The 17,316-nt window shown below is 41.3% G+C and overlaps 1 protein-coding gene across 1 annotated transcript in view; it reads right to left on the minus strand.

Moving 5' to 3' along the window:
* Nucleotides 1–17,316, minus strand: part of LOC128382757 (uncharacterized) — a 371,423-nt gene that overhangs the window by 21,968 nt on the left and 332,139 nt on the right. The window contains exons 19-22 of the mRNA XM_053342769.1: nucleotides 15,328–15,676; nucleotides 7,099–7,272; nucleotides 1,277–1,450; nucleotides 487–660 (exon numbers count right to left, since the gene is read on the minus strand). Coding sequence (XP_053198744.1) covers nucleotides 487–660; nucleotides 1,277–1,450; nucleotides 7,099–7,272; nucleotides 15,328–15,676 — 871 coding nt within the window. The remainder of the gene's footprint in view (nucleotides 1–486; nucleotides 661–1,276; nucleotides 1,451–7,098; nucleotides 7,273–15,327; nucleotides 15,677–17,316) is intronic.

The following is a 17,316-nucleotide window of genomic DNA, read 5'->3' on the forward strand; positions in this document are numbered from 1 at the left end:
TCCAACCCTGATATTGACATATAGATGTGTTCAGGGCGGAATACCCATTATGCATGAGGGATTTAGGGCAGATTTGAAAAAGTATGTTGGAATTGTAAGGACGTCCTGTTATGGTGAAACATTTCAATTTGCCGCACTGCCACGCCCACCAGGCATCACAAAGGCAAAAGATTTTGATAACTTTTCATCTTCAAGGTCTTAAGCTGACACTGAGAGAATTTGAATTATGTGGGGTGAAATCTCTAGAAGGATTTCATTACTGTACGAGGTGTGAAAGTAAGAATCAAAATGGGCGACCTGTTGAAGTTAGGGTATGAGTATACTGTTAGTGCTTGGGCCCTAATAAGAAATGATTCACTGTAGTTGGAAATACTGGATCTTTGATCGGATGCTTACTGTATCATCCAAATATATCTATGTATATCTCTGAGACAAAGGACAAAAAAGGGGCTCATCAATATGGAATGATATTAACTCTCTACTGACCTCAGAGTCTCCAGTTTACAGTCTGGACTATTCAGGGAATCACACAGCAGCTTCACTCCTGAATCCTGCAGGTTGTTTTCACTCAGATCCAGCTCTCTCAGATGGGAGGGGTTGGACTTCAGCGCTAAGGCCAGATAAGCACAGCTGAATTTTGACAAACTGCAGTCCCACAATCTGTAAAAAGGAACAAATTATTGATAAAATTGTGTAGTTCAACATTACTATGTCCTCATTAATGAGCTTTTCTCTAAAATGAGCAGAGTGACTTTGTCACTGTGTTATTGTGGATCATCATAATATCAGCCTTCTACAGACATCATCCAAATGTCACTACAACATTCAGACACATATTCATGTCAACACTCATAAACATACTTTAAACACCTGCATTCATCTGTGCGTGTGTGTGTGTGTGTGTGTGTGTCTGTGTGTTCTGATCAATCAATATCAAAGATCAGAGATTTATTAAACACCCTAAGAAATATTTCTCCTTCATCAAGTAAACTGGATCAGTTTCAAACAGATATTAGTTGAGAGGATCTTCTGTATACAGATGTGACTCTTTACCAACAATTAGAAACATTCATTGACTTTAACAACTAACAGTGAACATTTTCTACACTTTCTTTAACAATCGGTCATCTTTTATAACTACACACTAAACATTGTTCAGTAAAACATTAATATGGAAACAAATGAAGTTCATGATGTAAGTTATGTATGAACATAAATTAGGTTCAGTTGTTAAACATTAAGATCAACAATAGTAACAGACAGTCAGTGAACTTACAGCAGAGTCTCGAGTTTACAGTCTGGACTCTCCAGTCCAGCAGACAAACGCTTCACTCCTGAATCCTGCAGCTTGTTTTTACTCAGATTCAGCTCTCTCAGATGGGAGGAGTTGGACTTCAGAGCTGAGACCAGATAATCACAGCTGATCTCTGACAGACTGCAGCTCCACAATCTGAATAAAGAATAAATATCTCTTTAGAAGACAGGAGCTTCTGCTTGAAATGATTTAATGTTTGATCACCTGTTCAGAGCTGTAGAAAGTTTAGAATGTATACATTTAGAAAATGGAAACTCCAAACAACTGAATCCAACAGGATGCAGGTTAAAAACAGGTGTTCTCCCTACTAATGACAGTTCTGGGTTGGTGAAATCTCATGGGACTGTTAATGTGTAATTTGTTATTTTTACAATCAATTCAATCTGATAAATATTATGACTAACCAACATGACATGTATTTTTTAATAAACACACACACACACACACACACACACACACACACACAGATGCTGTAGAGATTGACAGCAGTAAGAATGAAAAACCTGCGGAATCTCTCCTCCAGTCTGCTGCTCAAGGAGCTACTCATGGACACTGCAGTGTCATGCAGGGGGTGAGAGGTGTTGTCCATGATGGATGTCAGCTTTACGAGCATCCTCATCCTCTCACCCACCTCCACTATGGAGTCCAGTGGACAGTCTAGAACAGAGCTCGCTCTCCTGATCAGTTTGTTGAGTCCATGCTGCCTTCTCTCCAGCACCCCTAAGAGCGTAGAAGATGGCCGAAGCAACCACAGATTCATAAAAGGTCATGAGGAGAGCCCTGCACACTCTTCAGCAAGTGGAGGCCACTCTGGCCCTTTTTGTATAGTGTGTGGGTGTTGTCAGTCCAGTCCAGTTTGTTATTAAGGTGAACTCCAAGGAATTTGTAGTGTCAGAAGTTGAGGCAAGCTCTCACTGATATGGAGGAAAAAAGGATTATCAGGAAGTCCTCAAGCGAGTATGCTTCGCCACTGGTGATGGTGTGGAAGAAAGACGGTGGGTTGCGGATTTGCACTGATTTCAGGTGGCTGAATGCCTGAACCTTAAAGGACGCCCATCCCATTCCTCACCAGTCTGACTGGTGCGGAATGGTGGCAATTGCCTCTTTAGCATGATGGACCTCACTTCTGGCTTCTTCAACATCCCGATGCACGAAGATGACAAGAAGTACACAGCTTTCACGACCCCCCTTGGACTGCATGAACATAATCGCATGCCACAGGGACTGTGTAACAGTCCAGCTTCCTACATGAGGATGATGATTGGGGTATTTGGGGACATGTACTTCACAAAACTCCTGTGTTATCTTGATTATCTTCTTCTTCCATCAACAGAGGATGAGGCCCTGGCCACACTCCACACAGTGTTTCAGAGGTTGCGAGAGAACAACTTGAAACTGGCCCCTAAGAAGTGCCATCTGCTTCAAAAACAAATCAGATTCCTTGGCCATGTCATTAATGGTGAGGGTGTGGCCGTCGATCCTGCCAAAGTTGAGGTCATCACCAAGATGACAGTACAAGACTTCATGGAAGACGATGAGTGCACGCCTTCTCTCCGGAGAATCAAATCATTCCATGGCATGGTATTGTACTGCTAGCATTTCATCCCAAACTGTTCCTCCATTGCGAAGCCCTTGTTTGCACTTACGGCTGGACAGAAATGACGGGGAAAGTCAGCTAAGAATAGGCCTCTAGGTGCCTATCATGCGGGATGTACTTTCTATATAGATAACCACAAAACCAACACATCCATTCGGAGGAGTAGTAGAGGTGCTGACCTGTTGATCTGCCTTGTCGTTTTCAAGGTATAGTGCTGGGAAATATGATCCGCCGTGAACACAGTGTATTTTATTTTGAAAACCGGACGTTTTTATTTTATATTTGTACTCAATTTCCTGTCCAGCATGATATGCTCTGTGCTGAATTGCTGTGCCGTGATCCAGCATTCGGCAAAATTCTCAGCTCTGCCGGAGGCTTTCCGCAGCCGGCGGAAGTACACACATTGAAACTAGAGACGGACTGAAGACGCATCCGGTGGAATTTAGGGGTAAACTTACCCCTGCAGACTGGTCAGCGGAATGTGGAAACGCGTTTGACCAGTTGAAGACCATGCTGTTGGAATGTGTTGTGCTGGCCCATCCAAACTTTGACCATTTCATCTGATCTGATCAGTGGCTGCAGCAACGACTGCGGCCTGTTTGCAACAACAGCGTCTGCCAGCCAGTATCATTTCTTAGGGTTGTGGGGTTTAACAGAAAGTTTTTGCCATAAAAAAATCTCAGCATCTTGTGTTTAAATTTTCAGTCATTATAAATACTGCATGGCTTCATTAAAGTGTTGGAACAAGTAAGTACTGGACATGGGTTGCTGTCTGGGGTTTAACGTGAAGGTAAAATTTTATGTAAAAATCAATAGTTTCAGAAGCGAATTATCCACCAAGATTTTTCTTGTTATATGAAGGTTTAAATGTGCAACTCAACATTCCTCTGACACAATCAATGGACAAAACCACTAAAGAAGAACATAGACTATATACCATTAAGATTCTCAGTGTTGATCAGCAAAATACCACTGTCTGTGGTTTGGTGTCACTACAGCTGCCACATCATATCAATCTCAGCATAGAAGTATAAATGGTGTCTGACCTCAGGGTCTTTAGTCCCCCTAGAAATACACACAGCCCCTTCACTCCTGAATCCTGCAGTTCTTTGTTGTGGCCCAGATCCAGTTCTCTCAGATGGGAGGGGTTGTACTTCAGAGCTGAGACCAGAGAATCACAGCTGATCTCTGACAAACTGCAGTCATACAATCTGAATAAAGAATACATGATGTAGATTAAAATCAATTTATAATCCAATCAATTTGTGCTGATAAACAGCATTAATAAATAAATAAATACATTGACTGAACTGAATAAAATCATTGTAATACAATCAGTGTGTTCAGATTTTAAAAATTTCAGCCTTCTACAGACATCATCCAATTGTCCACAACATTCAGACACATATTCATGAAAACACTGAGTCATAATACTTTTAAATACCCTTATTGATCTCTCTCTCTCTCTCTTTCTTTCTGTGTGTGTGTGTGTTTCTTATAACAGTGGACATTTTCTGCAGTTTTTAGGAGTCAGTCATCTTTCATAACTACAGACAAAATTTTGTAAAATAAGAAAAAATATTTTGAAAAAAAGGAAAAATTAACTTAATGAATGCAAGTTATGTATGTACATCAAATGGCTCAGTAGTTAACTAAATATATAAAATCTACAAAACATAAATGAAGTGAACTGACCTCAGAGTCTTCAGTTTACAGAGTGGGCTTGACAGAAAATCCGACAACAGTTTCACTCCTGAATCCTTCAGGCAGCAGTTATCACTCAAATCCAGCTTTCTCAGATGGGAGGGGTTGATCTTCAGAGCCGAAAACAGAGAAGTACAGCTTCTCTCTGACAAACTGCAGCACTGCATTCTAAATAAAGAATACATTATGTAGATTAAAATCAATTTATAATCAACCAGTGTTCAGCTTTTAAATGCGTAGTTCAACATTACTACAGTATGTCCTCATCAATGAACTTTTCTCTAAAATAAGCAGTGACTTTGTCATTGTGCATCATAATGTCAGCCTTCTACAGACATCATCCAAATGTCACCACAACATTCAGACACATTAATGTCAACACTGATTCATAAAATGCTGCTGAGCTCAGTCAAGTCTGTAATTAGAAGATCAATACAAAAGACATGTTGGACTAAAAACCTGTTCATTATTTACGATATGACCTCATTCTTCCTGTATTTTGTAGTTTAGTAGATATGTGTAATTATAACATGTTATTGTCATTTCTACTGTACATACTAACTGTGAAGTGGTATCTCCCTATATATAGGTATAGAACATTAGTACAAAATTCCCTCCTTCTTTTGATCCATCTACTGCAGTTCAGCAACGAAACATTGAGAAACATTTGAAGTGTAACTTGGACTGCTGAAGCCTCATTTTTTTTTACAAAGAAGAAGACTGTGGAATTGGGGAAAAAATCCATCCCTCCATTAGCTGTCGCTTAAACAGAGATGCAGTTCTGAGGTCCTCAAAATGGATACTCTCCTCCCCCCAGCTGCATCTTGAGATCCTCGTGAAGAAGGCAAAACAGTGCTTGTACCACCTCAGATGGCTGAGGAAATTCTTCTTTTTTTTAAATTTTTTCCATGGCATAGACACCTTTATTTGAAAGTAGAGAGACAGGAAATTATGGGAGAGAGGGGGGTGTGACATGCAGAAAGGTCCGCCTGCCGGCAGCGCTGCAGAAGGCCTTCTACACTGCAGCAATAGAGGCTGTGCTCACCGGGAGTATCACCACCTGGTATGGTAACTACACTACTCTGGACAAGAGAGCTCTCCACAGAGTGATCTAGTGCACTGAACACACAACCCGGTCAGCAGTCCACTCTCCAGGACATCTACACCAGGCGGTGCACGATCAGAGCCAGGAAAATTATTATTAAAAGGACATTCACCACCCCAATAACAAACTCTTTCAGATCAGAAATTCCTTCTCCATGATCTCACTCAACTCCTCCCACACCTGGGGTTATTGGTTAGCGAACACCCAAGCCACCACTTTCTTGGCCATCCGGTACATATCTTCTCCTTCTGGAGACCACTGAAACAGCCAGGCCCGAAAAGGCCTTCTTCAGCTTGACAGCCTCCTTTCTGGGCCATGACCGGGATGTTGGCCAGCATGATGTTCTTCCATGCCCTGGGAGGAGGGGAGGGGTGGAAGTGCTATGTATGCGGCACCATTTTAACTCACATATATAACATTATTTGAAAATAACCCTTTTAACTATCTTGCCACTTATCTGCCATATTGTCACATTGCTCTTAGTATACTCTGACAACAGATTATACTACAGCAATATAAAGAAAGGTCAGTAGGTGGTAATAGTACTCCAAAGCAGAAAGTCAGTCAGTCAAAGTCAAAAAATTTGATTAGTAGCCTAACCATTGACTTGTGGGCATGAACAAGGACACTGATTAACTTTTTTACACATAAGTGCAAAAAATGCTCCATTTTTTAATACAGTTTTGAAACAGTTGCTACCTGCGCTTCACTTAGATCCAGAGAAATGTATGTTAGATCTGGGCGAACCCCTCTTTTTTTCTTTTATCACAGTCATGCCGTACGCTGGAGATCCGACACGGTGCCAGAATACTATTTGCCATGTTTCTGCCAGAGATGCAGATTCCCTCCAACATGAAGCACTTAGAGACAGAAGAGTAGTGATACCAAGCTGCTGTTTGTGCCGTTAATTGTTTTATGTGCCTGTGTTGTTTTATCTAGTTATGTACAGCATTTTGTTTCAGCTGTGGTTGTTTTAAAGTGCTATATAAATAAAGTTGAGTTGAGTTTACGTGAAGCAGCGCAGAGCTAATGTTACTCATCTGTCTGGCAGTCCTTTTATATTTTTTGTTCTTCTGACCTTCTCCTCTCTGGATGTTTCTCGGTCACCTCTCCTTCTCTACACTGCTCGTAACAGATTCACTGTTTCTTGCAACGACTGTGTCCATTACCCCACTCTCCCCTCCGTCTGACCTGTGTCTGACCTATTGGATTATTATGCTTACATTACCTTTAAAATGGCTCACACACTGATTGTGTTAAATTCAACACATGTGTAGTCCCTGAGCACACTCGCTACATTTGTTAAAATTCTACACGTGTCATTTTTAACACATCTCTTCTTGCAGTGTAGAAACAAGCTACAGTTAGTGAACTGACCTCAGAGTCTCCAGTGTACAGTGTGGACTCTCCAGTCCAGCAGACAGCGACTTCACTGATGAATCAGACAGGCTGTTTCTACTTAGGTCCAGATCTGTCAGATGGGAGGAGTTGGACTTCAGAACTGAGGCCAAAACTTCACAGTGAGTCTCTGAGAGTTCACAGCCAGAAAGTCTGTAATGACACAAATATTACAACGTTGTTATCATGAAAGAGGAAACTTTATATTTACTTCATGCATTTAATGATAAAACAATAAAACATTCTCTGTTTCATAGCAAACAGACAAAAGAGTGGGGAGTACAATGATATGAAATAGCTTGATATCAATAAGTTGTTTACAAAAATATCTGCAGACACCAGTACTAGTAGTTCATTTAAGCCAGGGGTAGCTAACACGTCACCTGGTCACCTGTAGGGTATGTTCTACAAATAGCACTAGTCACCATGGAGCTCTGTCTAATAATTGTATTTAATTGTGTTGATGTTCTTTTTGAACCAATAACCCTTGCATTGATGTAGATTTGAAAGTAGTTGTCCACTAATTGGGAGATCTGTGGTTCAATTCCTGGCTCCTTGAGTCCACATGTCGATGTGTCCATGGGCACGATACTTAAAGTCCATGTAAAGTCAATTCATTGATTTACTTCTAAACATGTTATACATGTTGGAAAACTATATTATACTGAACTGTGGAGATAGAGCCTTAAACTGTTTCTCACCCTCTCATTTTTCTTGATTTTCTGAGCCTGCAAAAAAGGGCTACTCCGTGACGTAGTGGTGTTACCTTGGTCCCTCACCTACTATATAAGACCGAGAGGCCGGTCTCCTCAGTGGTTAAACAGCCTAGTGGCCAGTTATTGTTACTACATCTAACACTACTACTACAGTCTACAGTTAGCCAGTTAGCTGAGTTAGCTGCCGAGTTAGATGCCCAGTTAGTCGCTGAGCTAGCAGCTGAGCTAGCGGCAGAAAGCTCTCAGATGTAGTTCCCATGTTTCTGGTAGAGGTGGTGACTTTGATTGACAGGTGACACTTGGTAGGGGCTTCAGCGTTTGGGAGCAGAGAAAGAGACTGACTTTTACACAACTTTGAAGCCTAATTTCATATATTTGGCGATTTTTAAATTGGGCAGGGTGGTTAACAACACACTTTTCTGTGGTATGTCAAACTCAGAACACATTTATTCTTACTTTACACAGACTTTAATCCCAAATTGATCTCAATGGCTGTGCCAATCATGTATGAGTTTGTGTATGAATGTTAGTTTCCCCTGCGTGGAGGCCCCTGCCATCAGTGTATGTGTGAATGGATGAATGTGACTTGTAGTTTAAAAGCTTTGAGTGGTCGAAGGACTAGAAAAGTGCTATGTAAGTACAGTCCATTTACTGTTCATGCCAGGGGTGCCGGTTAGCCTTTGCAGCAGTTTGCTGTCATTTATGGGCCTGTTCAAGGCAGGAATGCTACTACTTAATTCTGCCTTGCTAATTTGTATAAAAGCCCCAGCAGGGAATCAGGTTGAGTTTGCTCAGGCAATATTTGGTAATTTAGTAGGTATGTGTAGTCAAAATGTGGAAGAAATTGTTCTTCCTGTCCATACTGATTGTGAAGTGGCCTCTTCCTAACACAGCTACACTGTAAGGTATGCCTTACAGATATGTAATGCCTCCTGACATGTTATTTATGCTATAAATAACTACCAGTAACAATAATAATAATTTTATTTATATTTGAAGAACTAAGCTACTAATCTACACTGATTCACAATATTAATCACATCTGGACTTACTGAGCCTTTCTGCAGTTCCTCACAGCTGGAATCAGTCTCCGTCGTCCCTCCTCTGATGTGTTGTACTTCTTCAGGTAAAACTCATCCAGAACCTCCTCTGACATCTGCAGCATGTAGGCCAGAGCTGAGCAGTGAATATCAGAGAGTTTCTTCTCTGATCTGTTCTCTGACTTCAGGAACTCTTGGATCTCCTGATGTACTGAGCGGTCGTTCATCTCCATCAGACAGTGGAAGATGTTGATGACTCTGTCAGGAGAGATATCATCACTGCTCATCTTCTTCAGGTTGTTGATGACTCTCTGAATGGTTTCTGGACTGTTGTCTGTCTGACCCAGCAGGCCTCCCAAGAGACTCTGGTTGGACTCCAGAGAGAGGCCATGAAGGAAGCGGACAAACAGGTCCAGGTGGCCATTTTCACTTCTGAGAGATTTCTCCATGGCTCTCTGAAGGAAGTCATCCAGAGATGAGTCATGGGTATCTTTGTTTCTGAGATAAGCAAAAGTCCTACCAAAGAGAGACTTTGGTTTTGATCCCTTGAGTTTGTACTCTTCTCCCAGGAAACCCTTCAGTACCTCTGTCTTCCTGCTAGTGTAACAGTAGTACATGTAGACTGCAGCCAGAAACTCCTGAACGCTCAGATGAACAAAGCTGTAGACTGTTTCCTGGAAGATCACACTCTCTCTTTTGAAGATCTGTGTACAAAGTCCTGATAACACAGAGGTCTCTGTGACATCAAGACCACACTGCTCCAGGTCTTCTTGGTAGAACATGATGTTTCCTTTCTCCAGTTGTTCAAACGCCAGCCTCCCCAGCTTCAGAAGAAGGTTCCTGTCAGCCTCCGTCAGCTCCTGTGGACTCGTCTCATGTCCCTCATCATACTTGTTCTTCTTCCTCTTTGTCTGAACCAGCAGGAAGTGTGAGTACATGTCAGTCAGGGTCTTGGGCAGCTCTCCTCTCTGGTCTGGAGTCAACATGTGGTCCAGAACTGTAGCAGCGATCCAGCAGAAGACTGGGATGTAACACATGATGTGGAGGCTCCTGGATGTCTTGATGTGTGAGATGATTGTGCTGGACTGCTCTTCATCACTGAATCTCCTCCTGAAGTACTCCTCCTTCTGGGGGTCAGTGAAGCCTTGTACTTCTGTTACCCTGTCCACACATGAAGGAGGGATCTGATTGGCTGCTGCAGGTCTGGTAGTTATCCAGATGAGAGCCGAGGGAAGCAGCTTCCCCTTGATGAGGTTTGTCAGCAGCACGCTGACTGATGACTTCTGTGTGACATCAGACACGACCTCACTGTTGTTGAAATCCAGTGAAAGTCTGCTTTCATCCAGGCCGTCAAAGATGAACAGAACTTTACAGCCAGCGAGCTTCTCTGCTGTGAGCTTCTGTAATGTTGGATAGAAAACATGGATCAGCATGAGCAGACTGTACTGCTCATCTTTGATCAAGTTCAGCGCCCTGAACGAGAACAGAATCAGCAGACTGATATCTTGGTTGTTGGAGCGCTGTGCCCAGTCCAGAGTGAACTTCTGCACTGAGAAGGTTTTTCCAACGCCAGCGACGCCGTTCATCAGAACCACTCTGATGTGTTTCTGTTGGTCAGGTAAGACTTTAAAGATGTCCTGACATTTGATTGGAGTGTCATGGAGGGTCTTCATCTTGGAAGCTGTTTCAAGCTGCCACACCTCATGTTGGGTATTAACCTCTTCACTCTGTCCCTCTGTGATGTGGACCTCAGTGAAGATGCTGATGAGGTGGGTTTCATCTAAAAGCTCCTGCAGACCACTTTCTGCTGAATAAAAAGAAAAATATCATTGATTGATCATTGATTATTTGACCATCTATCAGTGTGTTTACATGCAATTCTATAACCAGGAGACTCAGAGAAACCAGGTTCGGTTGGCAACTGGTATTTTACCTGTATTAATGATAGAAGATGTGTGTTACACCTGACTTTTGTTCTGTTTTGCTCTGTGTGTCTGAGTCATCACAACTATCATGTGAATGTGTCTGAATGAAAGAAAAAACAGTAAAATGTTACGTGTTGGAAACTAATTTATTTACACTTCTAGAAGATCATTTGTGTTAGTCCCAGTGTTAGTTGCAAATTAAATACAAGAATGAACCCCCTTTCCCTAGCTCTTTAAGCCTTATGTGTTTACATGGTAGAGAAAAATACTTTCTCTACTATTCTATGAATGAGGGAATCAGATTTCTCTAATCCCCAACCCTACTACAGTAACTGTGGTGTATTGATGAGGCCAACACGGTGATAACATTCACTGAACTTTACTGCGCCATCACAATACAGGTCAATCTGCATGCGTGACTTACAGCTCCAAACTGACGGTATTCACAGAGGTCCAAGAAGCATATCTAAACACAACAGCCATTTGACAGTTAAATGTGATCAATGGCTGTGTCTCAATTTGGACCCAACTGCGAGGCTGCATCCTCGAAGGACGCGGCCTTTGCGGCCTTCGAAGGATGCATCCTTGAGGAACCTCCGAAGGACGCATCAACCGTTGTGAAATGAGACGGTCTAGCCTTCGAGGCATTTCCTGGTTGCGTCACCAGCTGTTCCCGCCCATAAGACGAGAAAGACGTCTCGACCGAAAAGACGTTGAAAAAGCTGACAAAATTATAAGAGAGAAGAAAGGAAAGGAGAAGAATAAAGGAAAGGAGAAGAAAGAAGGAAAACACACAAGAAAGAAAGAAAGAAAGAAAGAAAGAAAGAAGGAAAACACACAAGAGAAAGAGTAATAAAATAATAATAATCTCTAAATAGTTATTTCTGATGTAATTTTTGTAAATAGTGAAATGTTTCATCACTTGATAATAAAAGAAAATATTTAATCCCTTGTTCTTCCTGAACAGTAGCACTTTATGCAACCCTGTTATAAATTGTACTGAAGTTGTAAATACTAAATGGAATAGACGTGTAACAATGAACAATATTTTTTATTTAATAACAACATAAAACATCAAAATCTTCACAATCAAATAAAAAATAAAGAAAAATCATAAATAAACACAGTTCATAAATAAAATCAAATTAAACACATCTATATAGATGTATATTTATTTTTCTATTACTTTTCCAGGAGAGAGAAGAGCCTCTTCATCCTGTCTTTCCCCTCCTGCTCCCTCCTCTCCTCTGCCTCATTTTGCCTTCTCATGTCCTCCTTTATGAGGTCAAGGAGGTCATCCTCCCTCCTCCTCTTCCTCCTGGGCCCTGGCTGGTCCCCCTCCTCCTCCTCCTCCTCCTCCTCCTCCTCTTCACTCTCCTGCTCACCCACTGCGGCACTTGGCCCTGGTGTGTCCTCACGGATGGAGGCAATGAGGACAGGGGGGGCAATAGATGGCCTCTGCCCCAGTACCTCATCCATGAGGACAAACCACGGCCAAGTGCCAGCAGTGGACTTGCCGCTGGCCCCCTCCCCTGTCCCTGGATATTTGCAATCCTAAGGCAGTGGAAATCAATCATGTCAGCAATTTTCAGCAAAAGTATTTAGTAACAGTAAAACTAATCCAAACCTGTAGGCTACTTTATATATATTTTTTTAAATTGTCCCATTTTTTTTTGGCCTGGTAGGGCTGGACCTTCCCCTCCAGCCCAGTCTTTCCCAGTATTGCTCTAAACACAGAGGGAAGCAAGAGAAAAGGTAAACACAAGATCACATCAACACAGGGATGCAAAGATGTACAAAAATGGACATCAGCCTTGCCTCCATCCCGCCGTGGCGGAGTTTTTGCCCCCCGTGAATAGATGGTCATTTTCCCCTCTTTGTTTAATCAGGAGCTCGGTTTGCTCCTTGCTCCCTAAAACAAAAATAAAACAAAATGTAATGTAAAACATGTTTTTTCTTTACTATGTCAACAGACAAAAGGGTTCTAATATAGCAAAAAATTATCATAATAATGATAATAATGAAGTATAACATATAATAGTGATAATCCCAAACGTAGCTCTTTATTAAAATCTAAATTTGTTCATCTTAGTCCATTTATATATATATAAATAAAGATATAAGTCAAGTAATAAAATATAAGTAATTAGTAAAAGTATAAAAGTATTAGTAGTAATAAGTACAAATAATTAAATAAAACAAACCAATACATACACTTGAATGAAAAGTCTTCACCTGTTGGTGTCGCCATTGTTGTGTTTTCGCGGCACTGAACAGCGCCGCGCAAAGGATCTTGGGATTTGGGAGGCCGCGAAGGATAGTAGCGATGCATCCTCGAAAAAGAGGGAAAAGAAGGCCGCATTTCAAGGCTGCATTTGAAGGACTCTTCGAATTGGGACAGCCTTCGCGCGGCGTTGTGACGTAATCGGCCTCGAAATGCGCACTTCGAGGATGCAGCCTCGCAATTTGGACCAAATTGGGACACAGCCAATATACCACAGTAACCAATAATACTTTGTTAGAGCCTTCACAATTATGCAGCTGAGTACACTGCTGATCTCAGCAAATGCTGTAAAAATGATATAACCTTTGGAAATTTCACCTGCAAGACTGTCAGTGAAGGTAACTCCTCGACCTGATGTATTGACCCTGTACCCTGTGCATTTTTAAGCAGGTGTTCAACAGTGTTTCAGGTCATGTCCTCAACATTATAAATACATCACTTCAAACAGGCATCTTTCTAGATACCTTTAAAACAGCTGTGGTTAAACCTTTACTAAAATAATGAATGTAACTTCCGCAAGCACCACTGACAACCAGTCACCACTCTCAATTGCCTGCAGAAGGGAGAAAAGGAGGATTTTCTCTGGTGGACAGGTGCAACGCCACACAATCCACCCTTTCATCAATGGCTGAGTTTCCGCCACCAGGCCGAAACCAGCACCCGTTAGCCAAAGATCAAGCTTGCACAATCATTGCTTGAGGGATCGGATCGCATCGGACTGTTTTCCCTAACGGATTTGAACACCACACAGCTTGCATCACACATATATCTACATTGGTAGATCAACTAATAGTAAGAGGTTATTCATCTGGGAAGAGCTAAATTGTGTGTTTTAATGCTAGTAAGCATTTTATATCACTGCTGTATAAACTTGTGTTTTGGGACCATTTGATGGCTGGACTCTGAGGGGTCTTAAAGTTTGTTGCCAACATATCTCACATGTGGTGCCATTATATGTTGATCCCATCAGGGATAAGTGTTAAAGTAAAGGATAGTAAGCCGCTTCTGTTATTCAACAATCAGCTCCGCAATCACGTCACCCAGACCTGTTGGTCTGTCTTTCTGCATTTATTTAGCTGCTTGTGGATTAACACCATTGTGAGCGACAGGAAGCTGCTTTGTCAGTCAGCATCAGACAACACACATGTACACAGCCTCCATGCTGTGCGCTTTCTCTCTCTCTCTCTTACTAACCCCACAAACGTACATGTGCACACATTCGCAAACTTGCATGTGGTGTGTCATGAGTCAGCGCCATTGCACCATTTTTGTCCAGCGGAAACACCCCATTGTTGTGTGACGAGACTTCCTTGTGGAGTCTGCCATCTTGAATTCCCATGCTCCTGAACACAAATAGTGAAATGAAGATCGCCTGAGTGCAGTGAATGTGTCTCAAGTGATTGTAGTATAAAGACACCTGTGTCTGGAAGGTCCAGTCACTGGTTCATCAATATTCCTGCTATAATTACACCATGAAAACAAAGGGCATGTAGGAGACTCCAACATCAACTGGAAGAAGGTTCTTTGGTCTGATGAGACTTTGATGAGCTTTTTTGCATCAGACTGGACGCTATATTTTGCGGACACCAAACACTGCAAATCACCATAAACACACCATCCCAACTGTGAAGCATGGTGGTGGCAGCATCGTGCAGTGGGGAAGCTTCTCAGCAGCAGGCCCTGCAAGGCTTTTAAAGGTAGAGGGTGAAATGAATATAGCAAAATATAATTAGAAAAAATTCTGGAGGACAATATGATTCAGTCTGCAAGAGAACTGCTGCATGGGATTCTTAATTGAGGCTAATTTGACTGTTTGGTTATTGTTCCCGGTACCTGGGTGGTGCCCCAAACTAATGATTAAAATTGATTATTCTTTATTTTCCTTTTGATAATTAATAATAATTTATGATAATTATTAATAATTATTAATAACCAAACACACTCATAAGGAAATACTGTATGTGTCAGAGCTGCCACTGGAGGCAATATTACCAGATTTTTGCTGTGTCTATATAATAATTTAGTCTGACTTCATGTGTTTCTGTCCTATTACATTTGAACCCCTTTAATTAAGGGGTAATGTGTTAAAAGACCAATATCACTCACACAGTTCTTTCCATGTTGGTAACTGCTCAAATTAAAGCTGAGACTACAATATAGAATCAGTTCTTTTATTTTAATTGAATGTGTTGAAGCTTGGAGCCTGAAGAACTAAAATAATGTGTAAGTGTAGAAATACTGACTGTGTGGACAGTTTCTCCTCACTGATCTGATGTCTGGATGTGATGTCATGTTTGTCTTCCTGTGACTGACCTGCTGATCCTGAGCTGATGTTTGACAACTTCTTCACCAGATCACTCTTACAGATCTTCTGTAAAACACTCTTCATCACCTTCACAGCTCCAGCTAGTTCATATTTCTGCACCAGCAGATCCACCAAGTCCCACCTCTTTGCATTCTCCAGCTGGGTCGCTGTGATGGGTGACATGCCACCCACGTTTATATACTTCAGGTGCCACTTAAACTTTTTAAAGTCTTCATCTTTTATATCATCCACAATGTTGAGCAGGTCCCTCTGCGACATCTTGACCTCTGGTAAAATCAGAGAATAATGGTAAGGGAACAGTTGTGTTTCTGTCTGTCTGCCAGTAGAAACTCAATCTGTTTCTACTGGCAGACAGACACATTGGTTTGACATGAAGGCCAGTTGGGCCTCAGATTTTTGTTGATGAAATGTTGCCCTAAATATTTATGAGGAGTCTCTGTATCACTGTTATGATCAAGATTGGAAAACCCTACAGAGGCCTGTACTATGAAGCTGGATGAACAAACCCAGGATATCTCTCTGTTACCTGGGTTGATTTACAGACATTCACAATCCTGATAAACGGTACTACGAAGCTGGTTATCAACTCGGTAAATCAACCCAGGGTTTTCCAATCTGGATCACTGCGTGCTCACATAAAGGGGAGGAGCCTGCAGCGTCTGACCAATCACAAACATGGAGAAACCCTGCAGAGCTACTTTACCATGGAGGAGCAGACAATTATTCTTCATAAATATGAAGAATTCAAACATCATCAGGCCAAAAGTAAGCAGGAAGCAATGCTGGCAGGAAGTTACCGACTCTGTTAATGCGTAAATTCATGAGATCATACAATATTAATTTATCGGATAATATAAACGGACACTCTGATCATTCAATGTCACTTTATTACGGCACAGATGTTTGTAAGTTTAATACTCAAAATACAAACCTATTATGCTTCAACCATTTGAGTGAATGATGTCAAACCAACTGTATAACATACAGACTAATATCCCTCATGTGCCTCAAGGCATGAGGACACAGATATCTTTTGGTCAATTAAAAAATATGAATAAAATCCAGCCTTTCTGCACTTTACCAGCGATTACTCTCAAGATGTTCTTATTGACACTTTTTGTTTCATGAAACTAGAGTGGTGGTAAGGTTATTTAATTATTTTAATTGTAAAAAAAAAAACGACTGCAGAGGCTGTGAGCAGGTTGTGAGTAAGTCTGACTCTCAGAGGAAAAGCAAGGGGGGGGGGGGGGATAGACTGACCTGTGATGATTATGATCCCAGGCCACACAACACAAACTGCTGCTTCCAAATAAATAGTAATACATTTATAAACTTAATACAGACCCGTTATAGCTACATGTAAGTTATTGGGTTATGTAAAAATGCAATAAATAAATAAATAAATAAAATGCAAAAAAAAAAAGTTTTACATACTATATTTCATCATTTTGTGTGGTAGATTTGTGCAATTTACATTGGTGTTAACATACTACATGTCATCTATTTATCTTTATTTCTTTCTCTACTTTTGTATTTAATAACTTTTGTATTTAATAACATGTGTAATAAAATAACATAAATAGTTCAATATTGTGCTTCGGGGGGGGGGGGGGGGGGGGGGTTCAGCATAAGTTACCATGGTGATTTACCAGGTAAGAAGTGAACCAGCTTCATAGGACGGAAAACCCAGAGTTAACCCTGAAGTTACCTCGATAAGAGAAAATCCAGCTTCGTAGTAGGAACAGGCCTGCTTCCTACACTCATACAAACACAGCTCATAACTACAAGGTTGGTGCTTCTTCCTGTTGTTAACTAACCCTAACTAAAATCTGTGTGCTTCTTAACTGTGACTTCTCTCTATTTAGAGCTCAGCAGTGAGTCACGTGACATCGCTATGAGGAAATGA

The sequence above is a fragment of the Scomber japonicus genome, chromosome 21, assembly GCF_027409825.1.
Source record: "Scomber japonicus isolate fScoJap1 chromosome 21, fScoJap1.pri, whole genome shotgun sequence".
Classification (NCBI taxonomy): domain Eukaryota; kingdom Metazoa; phylum Chordata; class Actinopteri; order Scombriformes; family Scombridae; genus Scomber; species Scomber japonicus.